Here is a 17768-nt window from a genome sequence, read left to right as displayed (position 1 = left end):
GCTGCGCCCCCTCGGGGCGGATGGAACGCGGCTGGGCGGGCGGACCGTGCCGGCGTCCGCGGCTGGAATGGTGCTGGCGGCGGCGGTCGCTGCCTGCGTTCTGAAGCCCGCGAGGAGCCACAATGGAGACGCCGCCGCTGCCTCCCGCGTGAGTGAGCGAGTGGGCGCCCGGGACGCGCGGCGGAGGGGCTGTGAGGCTGCGGAGGGCGCGCGGCGCTGCGGAGGACACGCCGCGATCGCGGGGGGCGGCGGGCGATGGGGAGGCGCGGGGCGTGACGGGGCGCGGCGCCCGCAGTCCGGAGGGTGACCGCGGGACCGGACTGTGCCCGGCCGGGCGGGCATGGGTAGGGGCTTCCCGGTCTCGGGGCGAATTGAACGTTCGGGATGGGGTTGTGCGTAGGGAATTGGTGGGGGGGCACACGACTGTGATCGCCCTGTGGGTACCCCCCGTGTCATGCATGGGCTGCTGCTGCCCATCTCGCCCACCCTTTTTCTAGTAGGGAGCGAGAGGATGCACAGGAAACTGGAAAGTACCAGACGCCTGGAGTCTAAAATGAATGCGATCTGAGGTTGCTTGCTTCTCGGAATTTCTAATAAAATTAATATCCAAGGAGCTTTTACATCACTCCAAATGAGCTGCGGCCGTTTTAGGGCATGTGATCTCTTACCTGGCACTGCAGAAAATCTTTTATCCAGAAATCAGAGCATCTCTCGTTCCCTTGGTACCCGGGGCACGTTGATAGTGTTACCGACCTGTTAGGCACAGGTGTCTTTTTTCCTTGGTGCCCAAGTACATGCAAGATCACCTGCAGCAAAATTACTTTCTAGAAATAAGAACTGAAAAGGGGTTTTGTTTTTAAAACGCCTGTATAAAAGTGGCCTGTAAATCTCCAGGAGTTTAGACATTACGTGTTCCCACCCCCTACCCACCTTGTCCCTTCAACCTTTACGAAGGAGCAGAGTCCTTTGGATCTGACTTTTCAAACCGCAGACAAACCTCACTCTGAAAAGAGGTATACCTTTTTATTCGATCTGATTCATGGAGCCTTATCGGTTTTCAATGAGATTTGACTACCTTCACTCCATCACATTTCTTCCTCGCCAGCCTCTTGTGGCTATTTGGCTGAATTCCAGCTAAAATAAGGCTATTTGGTTTGCGGTGAACATTTTTTTTTTCATTTTGAATCCTTTCATGAGTCTGAATAGGATTATAAAGCCACAGTTTCTGTGGGTGCATTACAGGATTTTGAGTTTGAGTGGAACAGGTCATGGGGCTCTGAAGAGTGGGTGACAGGAGTCTTGGCTTGCCTCTTCTGGGCTGGTAGAAATGATAGAAGCAGCAAGGGATCAGATGCTGACCAATGGTGGTGGCTTTAAGGCCATGATGTGCGCTCTCACATGCTCCCCAGCAGGTTGGGGAAGCCTCCTGAGCCCCCTGGGAAACATATCTGTAGATTGCTTCAGCAGCTTGAGTGTAGTGGGAGCCCATGAGGTTTCCAGCCAGGTTCAGAAGCATTGGTGGCAGAATATACTCTCTGCATATAGACATCACACTGTGATACAAATGTGTAGGTAAGTTGCTGATGGTGAGCTTGCCCTCCCCACTGGCCCCTTTGTATCATTTAAACACAGTCCCTTTTCACTTTTGGAGCAGAGAGAACTGAAGGACGGAACAAGAGGATCTTAGGTTCAAAAAAAAAAAAAAAACAAAACTGTGTGTGGAAAAACAGGCCCTAGAGGGAGAAGAGGCTGAGAAAATGGTTTAAATGGGAGAAATGGAATAGATGTCCAGCTCAGGCCTTTGGTATTGATACTTCATCTGTAGTTCTGAAACTAGATAGAGGCTTGAGTGGAGGAGCAGCCTGGAGCGCTGAGCCCGAGGAGCAAATCGTAGAAACATTTTTCCATCACTGGAGCTAAAGCTGCAGAGACTTCTTCATTGTTTAATCCATTTGATGAAAAATACAAATAGATTTTTATTTTCTTTAGGTAGATCCAGAATCAAGCACCTTCTAGAACTCGCTAGCTTGCTGTCAGGTTTCTAAAGATTAGAAACAGTTTCTGGCTTCCGACCCTCCGCTTTCTTTGCCTCTATCCCATTAACTTCCTTTCTCCTTGGATTATGCTGTCTGATGGGAGAGATTGCAGGTGAGGTCTTGGCAAGGGCATTCGCTGGGTTTCCTGTCTGGAGCTGGGTGAGGATGGAGGCTCATGGAAGTTACAGGACGCAGTCAGCTTTTTATGAACACCGATTGTTAGCCTGAGGTTCAAGGCAAAGCAAGGTGTTTGACCTGGACTTAAGGGGCCTTAGATAATGTGGTGGGAAGCAGGGACTCGGAATTCTCTTTGTGTGTCTGTTTAGTAATTCATTCAATGTGCTAATTCTTGGATGCTGGTCCCTACCTGGCACTTCTCATGGTGCTTTTCTCTGGGCTTCTGTGGAGCTAAGTCTCCATTGCCCTCTGGTCCACCCTGCTCCCTTTAGCCTGTCTTGGAGTGGTGGCAGGCATCTCTGCCTACATCCTTATTTCCTCATTTTCATCTCTTTTCTGCCTTTTCCATTCTGCCTCCAACGTTTTCTTGTCCTTTGAGGAGTCTCGTTGATTGCCTCTGTATTTCACATTTCTTGTTGTCTTTTTGCATACTTGAATATGTATGGCATGTAGGCTCTGTTTCATTGGAGGTCTAGGTGGTAGTAAGACCATGGGACTTTTACCTTTTGGTCAAATCTGAAAGATGTACAACTAAAAAATTAGGTATGAATTAATGAGTCAGGGAATTTGGGGTAGTAAAAGGAACTGTGCAGAAGGAATGAAAACTGAACACTCCTTGACCTCTGGGGTACTTTTCATATTGTAGCCTTTACAGTTATTTGCATAAGGGAGTTTCTGATTATTGGCTGATCGAAGACTGTGAGGTTCCGATTGTGTGAATCCCTTTCATGTCCCTGATGGAACAGTTTTCTTAGCTCGTTTTCTTCCTAGCTCCTTCTTCCAGGCCGCCTTACTGGCCATACAATCTTGTTTTTATGTTCAGCCGAGTAGTGATGCCTCAGGTGCAGCCTTCTGTTTGCGGTGGGTGATTCTGCGTCTCTGGAGATGCTTGTCATCGGAGGTGTTCCAGCACAGCCAGACAACTTGTTAGCCATGCTCCAAGGACTCCAGCCTGCCAAGGGATGGGCTGCATCAGATCACAGGCTTCAGGTCTTCGGATTTCAGTGACCCGTTTAAAGGAAAAAGTGAAGTTGAACATATTTTATGTTTCAAAGTAGAAGTGTCTGTGGAAGAGTAATTAGCAACTGTTACCACTTATCAAAGGGGGCTATCTTAATACCATTCTCAAGTAGAAGGAGCATCTCAAAGGGATAGGACTTTAGTCGTATAGATTGAACTTGGTGAAAACTTGATTCTTTACCCTCATTTTGTCACGGAAACAAAGTGGTTTGCTGAAGCTTGAGGTTTGTAGTGCATTGGCTATGCTGCAGGACTGCAGCTCTTTCTAAGGTCCGGGCTGGGTACTGCCAGCCTTGCAGTGTACTGGCTCGCGTGTCATAGAGTGCGTTGCAGTACATTCTTGTTTTCACTTCATTAGTCTTAGATATTGAAGTAGAGTATCTCTCATTTCTTGAAACATTTTTGTTACATTTTTATTTTGTGTGCTCTGTGTGTTTGTATGTATGCGCAGGTATGTGTGTGTGTATATGTTCATACAGTCACATGTGATTGTGTACATGTGGAGGTCATAGGACAACCTTCGGGAGTTGGTTGTCTCCTTCTACAGTGTGGGCCCTAGGGACTGAATCCAGGCAAGGACTTTTCCCTGCTGAACTGTTTGAGTGTTTGAGTGACTCATGTCAAGTCAGGTTTTTTTTTTGTTTTTTTTTTTTTAATTCACATTTATTGAATACCTAGTGTGGCTAAATTTTGGAGATTTTTCAGAAAACAACAAAACCTTTTGTCTCACAGTTGAAGTTGATAGTAAGCAAACATTTAATTGTAGGGCATGACAGAAAATAGTGGGGGGTGTAGGACATGACAGAAGATAGATAGATTGATAGATAGATGATAGATAGATGATGGATAGAGATAGATTGATAGATGAGAGACAGATAGATTGATAGATAATGGATAGAGATAGATGGATTGATAGATAGATGATAGACAGATGATGGATAGTGATAGATAGATAGATAGATAGATAGATAATAGGTGATGGATAGGGATAGATAGATTGATAGATAATAGATAGAAAGATGATGGATAGAGATAGACAGACAGACAGATGATGAATACAGATAGATAGATTGATAGGTAGATAGATGGATGGATATCATTTGGGTAGCCTCCAGGATGTCTTTGAAGAGGTGACCTGGTTCAGGCCGAGGGAAGGATGGTATTGGAGGTGGAGGGAAGAGCAAGCAGGAAGGCCACCTTGCACATCTTCCCACTGAGCTAACACCATCCCAGCCAGTGTACTTGGCATGCCCTGCACTGCACCTTCCTACATTTTGGGTTGTTGACATCTGCTCACATATTCTGACTAGTTCTTTCACAGATTCTGTCTTGAGCAGCAGCCTTTGCTTTTTATGACACCACTTGTTTTGGCCTCCTCCTTTGGTTTTTCAGTTGCTGAATGTGATTTACATAATTTCATCCTTACTTAATCTTCTCAACAATCTTATCGTGTATGTCTCCTATTATTATCTTTCTGGCCGAGGAAATGCAAGTTAAATTGCTTTTCCTAGCTTATATGTATTTGAAAAACCGTTGGTCTAATCTCTGTGTCGATCACCTTCTTTTTTTCCCTCCCTCCCTCCCTCTCTCCCTCCCTCTCTCCCTCTCTCCCTGCCTCTCTCCCTCCCTTCTGAGACAGAATGCTGCTGGATATCCAGGTTGGCCTGGAGCTCTGGTCCTCCTGCCTCCGCTCCCTCAGTGCTGGAATTACAGGACTGTACCACCAGCCTTGCTCTGTGCTTTCTGCAGCTGTTCATAGGCAGCACTTGCTTCTCTTCCAAGTGGGTCTTGGCCAGTTCTTCTTAATCCACACTTCATCTCATCTATATTCCCATCTGTACCTTTTTGTTGTTTTGGGAGAAAGGTGTCTCACCTAACATCAGTCTCACAGTGTAGCGCAGGTTGACTGAAAACACATAGGAATCCTTTTGCCTCAGCCTCCTGAGCACTGAGACATCTGTATCTTCTTTGAAAATGCCTTTTGTTATTTATTATTATTTTTAAATCCCAACTGCAGTTTTCCTTCCCTCTCTCCTCTCCCCACCTCTCCCCATCCACTGCTCCTCTGTTTCTATTCAGAAAAAGGCAGGACTTCCCTGGATATCCACTAAACATGGCATATCAAGTTGCAGTAAGACTAGACATCTCTCCTCATGTTAAGACTCAACAAGGCAACCCAGTATAAGGATTAGGGTCCCAAAAGTGTGCAAAAGAGACAGCCCTTGCTTCCACTGTTAGGAGTCCTGTAAGTAGACTAAGCAACAGCTGTCCCATATATGCAGAGTGCCTACGTCCGTCCCATGCAGGCTCCCTGGTTGTCAGTGAGCCCCTCTGAGCCCAGGTTAGTTCTGTGAGTGGTTCTTTTTTTTTCAGTTTTAATTTTTATTTATTTATTTATTTGTGGGACACATCTGTATCCAAAGTCAACACTTATATCCATGCTTAAAGGATCTGGAATCTTGGGCTTCTGTTGGAGTGTCTACTCTTAGCTCCAGTGTAAAACACCGTGTTCAGTCAGCCTTTGACTCTTCCTTCATTGTATGCCTTACCCTTTATAACATCCATCATAAGCCGGGGTCTGCAGCCCCGCCTGTTGCTCCACACAATGAATTTAGAGTTCTTACAGGGTCCTATTGAGCCCACCTCCTTCACAGTTTTATTTAATTTGTGACTTCAGCCCCTTCTGGATCATTGTTAACTTCCTGTGGAATTTGCAGTCTTGCATATGTGTCCTGATTTGTGCCATTTCTTGGCATTTAGCGGTGACTTCCCTGTTGGATGGGAAACTGGAGCAGGGTCTTGGCTCAGCCCCGTGCATCCTGCTTTATTACAGATATACAGTGGGCATTTAAGCAGCAGTTATATGTGTGATTTACTAACAGCTATGATTATTTGTACATTTCTAATGACTTCAAGTTGAGTGTTGCAATTAAAATGGAAGGGCCAAGAAAGTGAATAAAACCACATGGCCATATTCAATTTAGTTCCTAACATCAACATTTATCTTCTTTATGTTTGCATTCATAGGGGCTTTATTGCTTAGACAGATCCAGAGACAAGTAGACGAGGGGTAATTACCTTCCATATTAGTCCAGGGTTACTTGTTTTGTGTTTGACATAGTGGCATAGACGGAATTACCCCTTGGTTCTCCACCTGATTCCTGTCTTTGAGTGGCTTTTCACCAACCCCCATGAAGATGCTAGAAAATTTAGCCCATCATCTGAACAGATTGCTGCTTTGAGTGATGACCGTACTAAATAAAGTAGAAGAATTTACATATGTATGTATGTATGTATATGTGTATGTATGTACACATACACACCCACCCACACATATGAGTGATAAAAGACATGGACATGCTTAGAAAAGCTCATCACCCTCCTTTTCTCTATTTTATCATCTCAGAAAAATTCTTCTCTAGTCGTGCTTTGTTAATTGTTTATGAGATATTCTTTAAAAGATTGATCTTGCATAAGACATGCTCTTACCCCATCTCTTTCCTGGTAATAGTCACTGTCAGGGACAAAAAGTGCCTGATTGTGCTGTGTTTGTCATGTAGGTGGGAGGGGAAGAGGAGCGAGCTGGGTTGAACTGAAGTGGAGCTTTTTACAGCACCATTGTTCTACTATCAGAGAGCAATTATGCTCCAACTTCCATCAACCTCTCAACCTCAGACATCCCATCCACCTCCCCTGCCAGCACTTCCCCCACACTCAACAGAAGCCACACAGCCAGGGCCCAGGCAGGGAAGAGAAGAGATGTCTCCTCTGCCCCCCAGTAGGCTCAGGGCTCTAGTTTTTAACTGCTGTTCCTTAGTAAAACTGAGCATGCCTGGCTTTTCTAGACGTTTCCTTTCCAGCTCTGAGAAATCAGAGCTTGTCCCTTCAACAATAACAGCAACAACAGCAGCAGCAACACCCACATTCGTATTCAGAGGTGGGATAGGAGGTTGTGAGGCCTTGTTCAACACTGGCAGGATAGGAGTTTAATCTCACAAAATGTGTCATACTCAATTCTAAGGACCTACATACTGAAGATACAGCCCAATCTTTCTTATTGGGAGAACCCAGAGCCTCACCCATCCTAAGCAGTGTTCTTCCACCCCTAAACTGTATCCTCCACTTGGTCTAAGCTCTCTGTGTTATAGGGAAGACATTCTCATTTTTTTAAAAGACACATTTATTTGGTGACTACCACAAGTTTATAGATTACAGTTTGTGCAGTGGCACAGTTAAAGTCCAATTAAAGCTTAAATTCCATACATTTGAAGAAAAATTGCCTTTAGAACATTGCAAAAAATTCACAGCCCCGCCATGAAACAAGAGTTGAATGAGGAAAGCCTATTGCTTTCCCTGCCTCTCCGTAAGGTGATGATTATTAAGAGGCACCATCGGGGAGCTCAGAGAGCGTTTTTTTGGGGAGTTTTATTAGAGCGTGACGTGACAGACGACCATTTGTGAGGACACTCATTCGATTCTAGTGTGCATTTCCAATAGCTGGTCTTGTTTTGAGCGGATCGCGGCTAATAACTTGCCAAGCCCCTGAAAGTGAGTTTGGCAGGGAGGAGCGCAAGCACACAGGAGAAACGTTCTGAAGTCCTAGGGAACTTGAGAGCAGTACCGCACGGATGGTGACTTTGAAAACAACAGCTGCTGACGTGAACTTGGCAGAAATCTGTGAGTAGTGGTGGGTGACTCACTGCAAGCTGGGAGTCTTGCAGCTTTTGAGGTGAACAGGCAGAGGGGAGAGCATAGACGGTGGCCACCTAGGGGTGGCCAAGTCTTTCCATCCTATGTGTGACGGTGTCTTTGGTGCCCTGTGAAATTTTGCAGCCGTTATCATCCCCATGACTTGTAGCATCATCTCTCCTGGAAAGCGCTAAACTTATGAACAACCCAGATTCTCTAGAGCTCTTGTTCTCAATCTGGGATGATCAGTCTGGGGTGGGAGGTTAAGTGGGTGGTAGGGTGCATTACATCACCTGTTGTTGTTTTTAAAAATCCTGCCTAGCTGCTCTCACCCCTACCCCCAGAGACGCCACCATTCTGACATGCCTAGTTCTGAAAAGGGCTTGCCTGGCTCTTTATACGAGGAGGGCTGATTTTTGTAGTTTGAGAAACTGATAGGGTTTTTCTTTCTGATGTGTGTGTATGTCTGTATGTGTGTATGTATGCATGTTTGTGTGTATATGCCTGCACATGTGTGTTTGGTATGTGTATGTATGTATGTCTGCATGTGTGTGTGGTATGTGCATATATGCATGTCTGCATGTGCGTGTAGGTATGTATGTGTGTGGTATGTATATATCTACATGTGTGTGTATGTCTGCATGTATGTGTGGTGTGTGTATGGTGTGTGTATGTCTGCATGTATGTGTGTGTATATCTGCATGTGTGTGATGTCTGCATGGGTGTGGTATGGTGTGTATGTGTGTGGTGTGGTGTGTGCGTGCATGTGCCTGTGTATGTATGTCCAGGGCAGAGGCCGACTTATGGAGTTGTTTTTCACCCTCCACTGTGTGTGTTCTGGAACTAAAACTCAGGTCCTCAGAGTCAGGCTTGGTGGCCTTTATCTGCTGAGCCATCTCAATGGTCCTCCATCCTAGTTTTTGAGACAGGGTCTCTCTTGGGAACTGGGACTTGCTGTTGCATCCTACTAGACTGGCTGGGTAGCAAGTTCCAGAAATTCTTTCCTTGCCTCCCCAGTGCTAGGATTACAGGTGTGTTTTGTATTCCCTGTCTTTCACGTGGGTGCTAGGGAATCAGATTTAGTCTCTATGTGTGCACAGCATAAGCTCTACCCTCTGAGCCGCCTCTCCAGACCTAGACTGGATTTTCTGCTAACCTTTGAGTATGTGAGTGTGGTATGTGTGTGTGTGTGATCTGTGCACACAAGGACATGGGCATGCCTTCCTGTATCAGAGGAGGATGCCTGCTATCCTGCTCTGTCCACATTGACTTCTGTTGCTGTGATGAACACCATGACCAATCGCACGCTGGGGAGGAAAGGACTTACTTCATCTTTTAGGTTGTCGGCAGTCGGGCCAGGAACGTGGAGCAGAAATCTTGGAGGTTGCTTGCTGGATGGCTCTAGCTTTCTCTAGTTTTCTTATTCTGCTCAGGCCTGCCACTCCAGGGATAGTATCATCCGCAGTGGACTGGACCTTCCCATAATCAACAAGCAAGACAGTTCCCCACAGACTCACCCACGAGCCACTCTGATGGAAGCAATCTCTCAATTGAGGGTCCCACTTCACAGGTGACTCTAGTTTATGTCAAGTTGACAGTAAACACTTAGCCACACATACCCTGTCAGTCGCAACCTATTTGTTTTGAGACAGTGGCTCTCTGAGCTTGGAGCTAGGCGGTCACCAGCAAGTCCTGATGATCCCCTGGTCTCTGCTCCCCACAGTGCTTGGGTTAGAGGTGTGTCCACAGCTATTCCTGGCTTTTCGTGTAGTTTCTGGGATCTACCCTCAGGTCCTCATGCTTGCACAGGCGCTTTTAACCTCTGAGCATCTCTCCAGCCCGTTGTGATATTTCCAGTCCTCATCCTTGAAAACAAAACCAAAAAGAAAAACAACAACAAAAAACCTACTGTTCCAAATGAAATCATACAAAAGAGATATCGGTCCTGTCTAAGTTGGTGTGCTTTTAACCCTATGCCTGGTTTTGAAATTGTCACTGTCTTCAGATTCTCCAGGGTAGAGTATTTTCCTGGTGTTATGAAGCGGAGTGACAAAGTCACCTCAGTTACAAAGCCAGCCTGGGGGGGTCTGTGGAGTCAGTCATTCAAGGAAGACTTGAGATTGTCTACTATACAGCCCAGCTGTGCACTGGAATTCAAATCCCCTTTCAGATACTTTTTTTTATAACAATAGGCAAGCGAGTGGCTTATTATCAAATAAGAACAGGTGTGGAGTGTAGAGTTGGAAAGAAAGGTGCAGGAACCTGAAAAAGTATCTCCTTTTGATATTTTCAAGAAGGCAGGCAGTTTCCTGGAGAAGGCTGCTTTTTGTTCAGAAGGGAAGCAGGCAAGGGTACCTGGACACAAACAGTGTAGTTTTGAGGGTAAACTTCTGCGCACACACCCCTTGCTGCGTGTATGTCTGTACACTCTGCTCATGTGTGGTGCCCACAGCCGGCAGGAAAGGATGGTAGATTTCAACTGGAGCTACAGAAAGGGTTATGCGCTACTGTGCTGGGAATTGAAGTGTGGAAGAGTAGCCAGTACTCTTTAACCACTGAACCGTCCTCTCTAGCCCTAGGACCCCTTCTTAAATTGTTCTGTACTTTCCCTCCCAAAGGCCATAGTTAATGGAGTGAGGCTCCTCTTACCTCACCCCAGCCGTGGAATTTGCCCCTGGAGGCAGTGCCCGGTGCTCATTCATAGTTGTTTAGCCTTAAAAAAGAAATCAACAGAGGAACGTAGAGTTTATGCCTGGTTTTGGTAGACAGGCCTGCTAGAAACCATGTCCTGCACTAGCGCTACTCAGGAACTAGGGAAATTGAGCAAATTATGCTGAATTTTCTAGGTTTCCGTAATGTTGAAAATCTGCTTCTTGGCTTCATATGCTGTCAGTGTATCCAGCCTGCTTTTTGCTTTTTGGCTTTGTCTGTATAACCAGTGATTCTCAGAATTCTATCACCCTCTAAATTCAAAAAAAGAAAGAAAACAAATTACAGCACATGCTCGTGTGTGTGTGTGCGTGTGCGTGCACATGTGTGTGTGTACAACTTTGGGAGTTGTTTCTCTCTTTCTACCATGTGGGTCCTGGAGATGGTTCTGTCTTTTTCCCATGTGGGTCCTGGGAATAAAATTTAGGTTTCAGACTTGGCAAATGTCTCTCCATGCTCAGCCATCTCACCAGTCTTCCAGCTAGATTTTTGCCTTTCCTGTTGATTTTTGTGTCCCTACGTCAGTACCAACCTGTGTGACAATCTTCCTACGTCACAAACTAGTTCCACCTGTAACCTTCCCTGTTCCAATAATGGAAACCCAGTCCTCCGTGCTCAGACTAAAGTATATTGGGGTCATTCTGACTCTTTGATACACACATCCATTCTGTCAACAAATCTTAGCCTCTTCCTTAAACACATCGGAAGCCGGCCATTACTGCTGAACCCAAATCCGGTTCCTGTTTTCACCTTTGACCCCCATGAACTATTGTTCTAGTTTGCTTCCTGGTGTTCTGAGGCACTCTGTCTGGAAGCAGCCTAGGGGAGGAAAGGGATTATTCCAGCCTGTATATTCAGATAACAATGTCACCAAGAAACCCGAGTGAGAACTCAAGGCAGGAACCCGAAGCAGAACCCTAGAGGAACGGTCCTTATTGGCTTGCTCTCTGGTTCTCGTCTAGTTAGCTTTCTTCTAGAGCCCTAGCCCACCCGCCTAGGGATGGTGTCACGCATGGTGGGCTGCGTCCTCCACAGCATCCATTAATCAAAGCAGTGTTTCACAGATATGGCCACGGGCCAGTCTGAGTGAGGCAGTTCTTCATTTGGTGTTCCTTGGGTGACTCTAGGCTGTGTCTAGTTGATGATAAACCTAGCCAGTGCAGCTGTGCACCGAGCAGCCAGTGGCCCTTTGAAAAGGTAGGCTGAAGCCCTTGTTACACTTCTCAGCCCCAGTTGTTTACTCTGGCAGAAGGGTCAGTGGCACATGCTGTCCTTCACTGCTGATGCCTTCCTCACCTTCGGGGCCTTTGTTCAGATCTCAATTCCCAGTTCTTTTCTTCGATCACACTTGAGTACTGCAGACTCACCCTTCATTGCCATCATCTGACACTTCCTGCTCTTGCTGTCTTCCCTGGCCTTTCTCCTGTAGCACTTACACTTTGTAATATGCTACCTGCCTGCTTTTCTGATTTTGCCAGGTTATTGTGTCCTCTTCCCACAGACTGCAAGGGACAGGAATCTTTGCTTTATTCTTTGGTGTACACTTAAAATAAAGTTGATTGCATGAATGAGTGCATAATACAGTGTTTTTACAAAGGAACCGCCCTTTTAGAAGTAGGGCAGGAAGGGAGGAGCATGCCCCTCTAAGGGGTCCTTCCTCCTGTTCTTTGTGTAGTACATACACAAGCATGGTTTCCAGTGGGGTTATTGTGGTACCCTCCTTTTTAAAAATTTATTGGTTTTATCTTTGTGTATATGAATGTTCACTCGTATGTGTGTATGTGCACCATATGTATATGTGGTGTCCAGAAAGGGTGTTGGAAGAAGGTGTTGGATCCCCTGGAAATGAAGTTACAGATTGTTGTGAACTGAACCCAGGTCTCCTACAAGAGCCACCAGTACTCCTAACCTCTGTGCTATCTCTCCAGCTCCAGTTTTTTGATCCCAGTTTTTTAAAGCATAACTTACATTCTATGAAAAATACACAGTTCAATTACTTACAGTAAATTTGCTGAGTTATACATTTATCACTCCCAGAATTTCCTTTTTGTTCATTTAATACACAGTTTTTAATTCTCCAATTTTGTCACTTTTTTTTTTGCCTCCACATCTTGAAAGAATAGTTCATATAACAACACTCATAGTCTTGGGTTCTTGAATGCTGTAAATAAAGGGCTAGAGAGTTGGCTCAGCAGGTAAGAGTGCTTGATGATTTTGTAGAGGACTGGAGTTGTGTTCCTAATCCTCATATCTGGTGACTGACAACTCTCTGTAGCTCTAGCTGCAAGGGAGCCCACACCCTCTTCTTGCTTCCATGGACAATCGCCCCCAACACACACATGGACATACATAGCCATAAAATGAAAACAAAGCTTTCCTTAAAAAGAGAACATGAACTTAAATACTCTGGTCTAGGAAGTGGTAGTGAGCATGAGTGGCAACTCAGGTCGGGTGGGTTCTACTATTTACTGCGTCACTCAGCCTCCTCCCCGCTGCCTCAGTCTCTTTGTCTGTGAAATGATGATAATTGGCTAATAGAATTGTCCTGGCGATTATAAATAATGAGATCATGCTGTTATTCACAGAATCAGCCATGTCTAGAACCCAGTAAACTTTAGTTGGTGTGGTTAATCTTTCTAATGTAGGCCCAGAATACACGTGCTAAGTGTCTTTGCCTAGAGCAAATCTGAATCAGATTTTGTTTCTGAAGTTTGCATGAAGTGCAGCCATGTTTCTTTCTTAGTTTGTAAACAAACTATACATACACACGCATATACACATACATGCCATATATATGTAGTCATATACATAGACGTGTATATGTATATAACTATAGGTTGATTGTAAAAAGCAAGTTGATTTTCAGCAGAGATCATTTTGCTGTGTTTTTGTTTGGGAAGATCTGTTAAGCCATTTCCTCCAAATCTTTCTTGTTTCTATTTGACAGATCTTTGACACCAGGGAGATAATTACCCACTTTTTTTGTAGAAACCATAGTGAACGTTCTGAATTGTGTCTTACTCTCATTTGAGGACAGCCTTCTTCTAACTGAGCAGGGGAGGGAGGGAGGGAGGGAGGCATTCAATTTGTCTTTTGTAGCTTGACAAGCCAGAACTAAATTATCCTTAATGAGATCTTTGTCTCTCTCCCCCCTCCCCTCCTTTTTTTTTTTTTCCTCTTGTACAGATGCACAAAGCAGGGTCATCCGAAGCCTCTCGATTCAAAAGATGATAATACTGAAAAACACTGCCCGGTGACGGTGAACCCCTGGCACATGAAGAAAGCCTTCAAAGTCATGAACGAGCTAAGAAGGTAGTGACACGCTAATGCATATGTAGCCAATTGTCTTTTCATTGTGTTTTTCATTGTGTGTAGGGTATACACCACCTCCCTCATTTTTGTTCTGATACAGGGAACAGCAAAAGCTTTTCTGCAAGATTCTTAGAGGAAGAAAGGAAATCAGGAGAGCAGATGGTGGGGCTCCTCTGTCCAGTAGAGTCTGGCCATGTGTGGCTACCGGAAGTTCAAGCATTCTCTAAGAAAAAGTACACAATGGCTTTCCAGTGGCTTTCCAAGGAAAATATTTACATTTTTAGATTATATGTAATATTATATATTTAATATATATTATATAATATTAAATTTAAATTTTTTTCTTCCTTCACTCCATTCTCTCTCTCTTTTTTTTTTTTTTTTTAGTGTTTTTGATAGGTCTTGTATGTTCCAGAGTGAGGATGACCTTGAACTCCTGATCCTCCATTTGCCACCTAAGAGCTGAAAGACAGGCATGTGCTACCATCATGTCCTGCTTAATATATTTTTAATACTTAAAATACCAATTGTTTGTTATAATGATAGAGCATCAGATATTGTTTATTTATTTGCTTATTTGCGTGCTCACATGTGTTTGTGTGTGTGTGTACAGATACTTGTGTTGAGGGCACGTGGAGCAGTTAGAAGATAACTTATGCAAATCAGTTTTCTTCTGCCATGTGTGTGATCCCAAGTCTTCAGCTTTGATGACAAGCACCTTCATCCTCTGAGCCTGTATATAGCGAGTCTTTGTCTCACCAGCCAGCTTCCAAATTATTATTAATTATGAAACCTTGGCCAATAGCTGAGGCTTTCTTCTAACTAGCTCTTGTAACTGAAATTAACTCATTTCTATTACTTTACTTTCTGCCTCATGGCTTTATTACCTTTACTCTGTCCATGTGGCATTCCTGTTTCCTTGTGCCTGGAAATTCTGCCTAGCTATTGGCCTTTAAGCTTTTTATTAAACCAATCAGAGTGACACATCTTCACAGTGTATAGAAAGATTATTCCATAACACGTGGACATAGGGATTTAAATGGAAGACTTATTGAAATCAATCTTGTTTCTTTTTACCTTTTTAATATGACTACTAGAAAATAGTCGCATTGTATTTCCATTCATTGATTCTGGTGACAGGCCGTATGGAATGTGGAAAGATACTTTAGACAGGGAAATATGGAACTTGCCTTGGTGGTGGTAGTTGTGGTTGTCCAGGTGCCTGCCAGTTGCTAAGGTGGTTCTCATATATGATAAGGGTCGTGGCCACACACTGGGCCACCTTGCTGCACACCTGAAGTCCTTGCACTCCACAGTCTGAGGCTGGAGGATCTCATGGTTAAGCCAGTATAGCCTATATAAAGAGATCTGATTAAAGCAGAAACAAAAACCTTTGATGAGAAGGATGACGTTCAAAGCTGAATAAATTGGAGCTAGAGAGATTCCTCAGCAGTTAAAAGCACTTGCTGCTCTAGGAGAGGTTTGGTTCCCTGCACTTACAGTGTGGCTTTGAACAGTCTATAACTTCAGTTCCTGAGGATCCAATGCCGTCTTTGGAACTCTTCAGGCAGCAGACAAGCTGTAGTGCATACGTGTACACCCAGGCAAAACAACCACACATAAATAAAATAAATAGGACCACTCTTTACCTCCTCACCCTCACCTCCCACTCCTGCAGGCCAGTGGCCTTGGTCTCTGGTTGACCTGGACCTGATTCACCTTGTTGCTGGAACACAGCACCTACTGCTCCTTCCCCTGAGGCAAATGACCACATTCCAGGCCAAACTGAGTCTTTGCTTTATCCTAGGATTGTTTAGCTCTGGCCATCCCTGACCTCTTGCTTGTGGGACAACTGTGAAATACGATCTACTTGTTCATCCTGTTGTGTTAGTTCAGGAGCTAAGGTGATCTTCAAACCTAGGAGAGCTCTGTGTAGTTGCAGTGGCTGCTGGTCCATAAACAGGCTTGCTCTACTGACGTCACCAACCAGTGGGATTTTTATAATGAACTGCATTGCTGGGGAGATGGCTTAGTGGGTGAAGCGCTGGCTTTGCAAGAATGACATCCTGCATTTGGATCCTTAGAACCCACAGCAGTGGCCTGGAGCATTAGCATTAAATACTTCAGAGGCAGACAGGAGGATCCCTAGGGCTCATGGTTCATGGGTTCAGCCAATCAGCAAGCTTTATAGAGAGATCCAGTCTCAAAGGATGAGCCAAGAGTGATTGAGGAAGAGGCTTGATGTCGACCTTTGGCCTCCACATGTTTGCCATCTGCACAGTATGCCCACTTGTTAACACCCATGCATACATACTCTGACACAGAAGAATGAGCTACCCAGCTAGGAAATGGATAAACTGTGGATAAGGTAAATCCAGGCTTTTATTCTGAAGAATTCTGTAGGAAAAGCCAGGAAGCAAGAGGGCAGACTTGTGTTGTGTGTGTGCCCTGGAACCTTTAAAAAATGTCATTCTTGTGTAGTGTGACACTGAAGGCCTGTAATCCCCACACTGGGGAGGCAGAGGCAGGAAGATCTCTGTCTACATAGTGAATTCTAAGGCTACAGGGTGAGACTCAGTCTCTTAAAAAAAAGATCATCTTTATTTCTAATCTTTTGTAGCCAATTTGTATAATTCTTTCAAAACTACTAAGAAAGGAAACTGGCTGAAGCTCTCTATTGTATAGCTGAAAGTCACTAATTACTTCCTGTCCTTGCATCAGCTTCCTGTGGCCTGGAAAGGGTCGCCCAGGGTGGTTTCCTGACTTCTGGGAAGGGAGAACTTCCCTGTTCTCAATGGTCTGCTTAGGGTCCATTGACCTTCAGCCCTGTGGCTCTGGCCTCACTGTGGGAGGGAGATCACAGCCGTGCACTAGGGATTGCTTTTGTGAACGTCCGGCTGGTGGGAGGAAAGTCACTAGCACGGATCACTTGCGTAAGTCAGGGTGGCACACATGTCTATCCCCAGCTAGAGGAAGGAGGACAGGAGCTCCTGAAGACAGACGGCACACCTGATGTGGGTGGTACGGGCCATGGACTGTGGTCTTGGAGAAAGCCATCTGAATGCTGGTATCCCGCTCTCTGCCTCCTCAACTGCCAGGGCGTGAATAAAGCCCCTGCCACCATGCCATCTGCATCATGATGGACTGTACCCTCAAGCTACTTCCCAACTAAATCTTTTCTTCCCTGAGTCCCAGGATTCACATGGAGGGCCAGAGTCTTTTGTGGCTTGGCTAATTGCACAGCTGGGAAAGGGGTGGAGCTAGATAAGGCAAATTCAGGCTGTGTGTTGACACTGGGGACGAGGGTGAGAAGTTGGAGGAGGACAGAACCCTGGTAGGCCACAGGAGTGGGGTTTTGGACCAAATCTTCTGGGCAGTGTTATTATTCACTGATGATTTCTGAGAAACCAAGATAAGATCCAGGATTTGGGAGGGACAAGCTGTCAGAGCGCTCAGAGGCCTACTCTCTGCAGCACTTGAACGTCACTTTTCCCAGGTGCAAGTGGAGGGGTGTTGTTTTAAAACACGGTGTGGGCAAAATGAAGCAGCGAGTGCTTACATGTTATTTACTGTGTGCTGCACGTGGATGGATGTAGCTGGAGACAAAGAAGTAGAGGATGCTGCTAGTACCTTTTCTTTTTTTCATTTTGAGGCAGAGTCTCACTTTATAGCCTTGGCTGGTCCAGAACTTACTATGTAGATCAGGCTGGCCTCTTCCTTAACAGAGGTGTCCTTGCCTTTGCTGCCCAAGTACTGGCTGGGATCAAAGGGCTTTGTTACCTCCTCAGCTAGCTTGCTTTCCTCCCTCCCTCCCTCCCTCCCTCC

At 45.2% G+C, this 17768-nt stretch overlaps 1 protein-coding gene across 1 annotated transcript in view; it reads left to right on the top strand.

Annotated features, from left to right (window-relative positions):
* The first annotated feature begins 6 nt into the window (after window positions 1–6).
* Window positions 7–17768, top strand: part of Klhl2 (kelch like family member 2) — a 117875-nt gene continuing 100113 nt past the window's right edge. The window contains exons 1-2 of the mRNA XM_005367748.3: window positions 7–148; window positions 13818–13943. Of these exons, the coding sequence (XP_005367805.1) occupies window positions 123–148; window positions 13818–13943 (152 nt within the window). The 5' untranslated portion in view covers window positions 7–122. The remainder of the gene's footprint in view (window positions 149–13817; window positions 13944–17768) is intronic.

Source organism: Microtus ochrogaster, unplaced genomic scaffold (assembly GCF_000317375.1).
Source record: "Microtus ochrogaster isolate Prairie Vole_2 unplaced genomic scaffold, MicOch1.0 UNK23, whole genome shotgun sequence".
Taxonomy (NCBI): domain Eukaryota; kingdom Metazoa; phylum Chordata; class Mammalia; order Rodentia; family Cricetidae; genus Microtus; species Microtus ochrogaster.
This window is presented reverse-complemented; position numbering and strand designations above follow the sequence as displayed.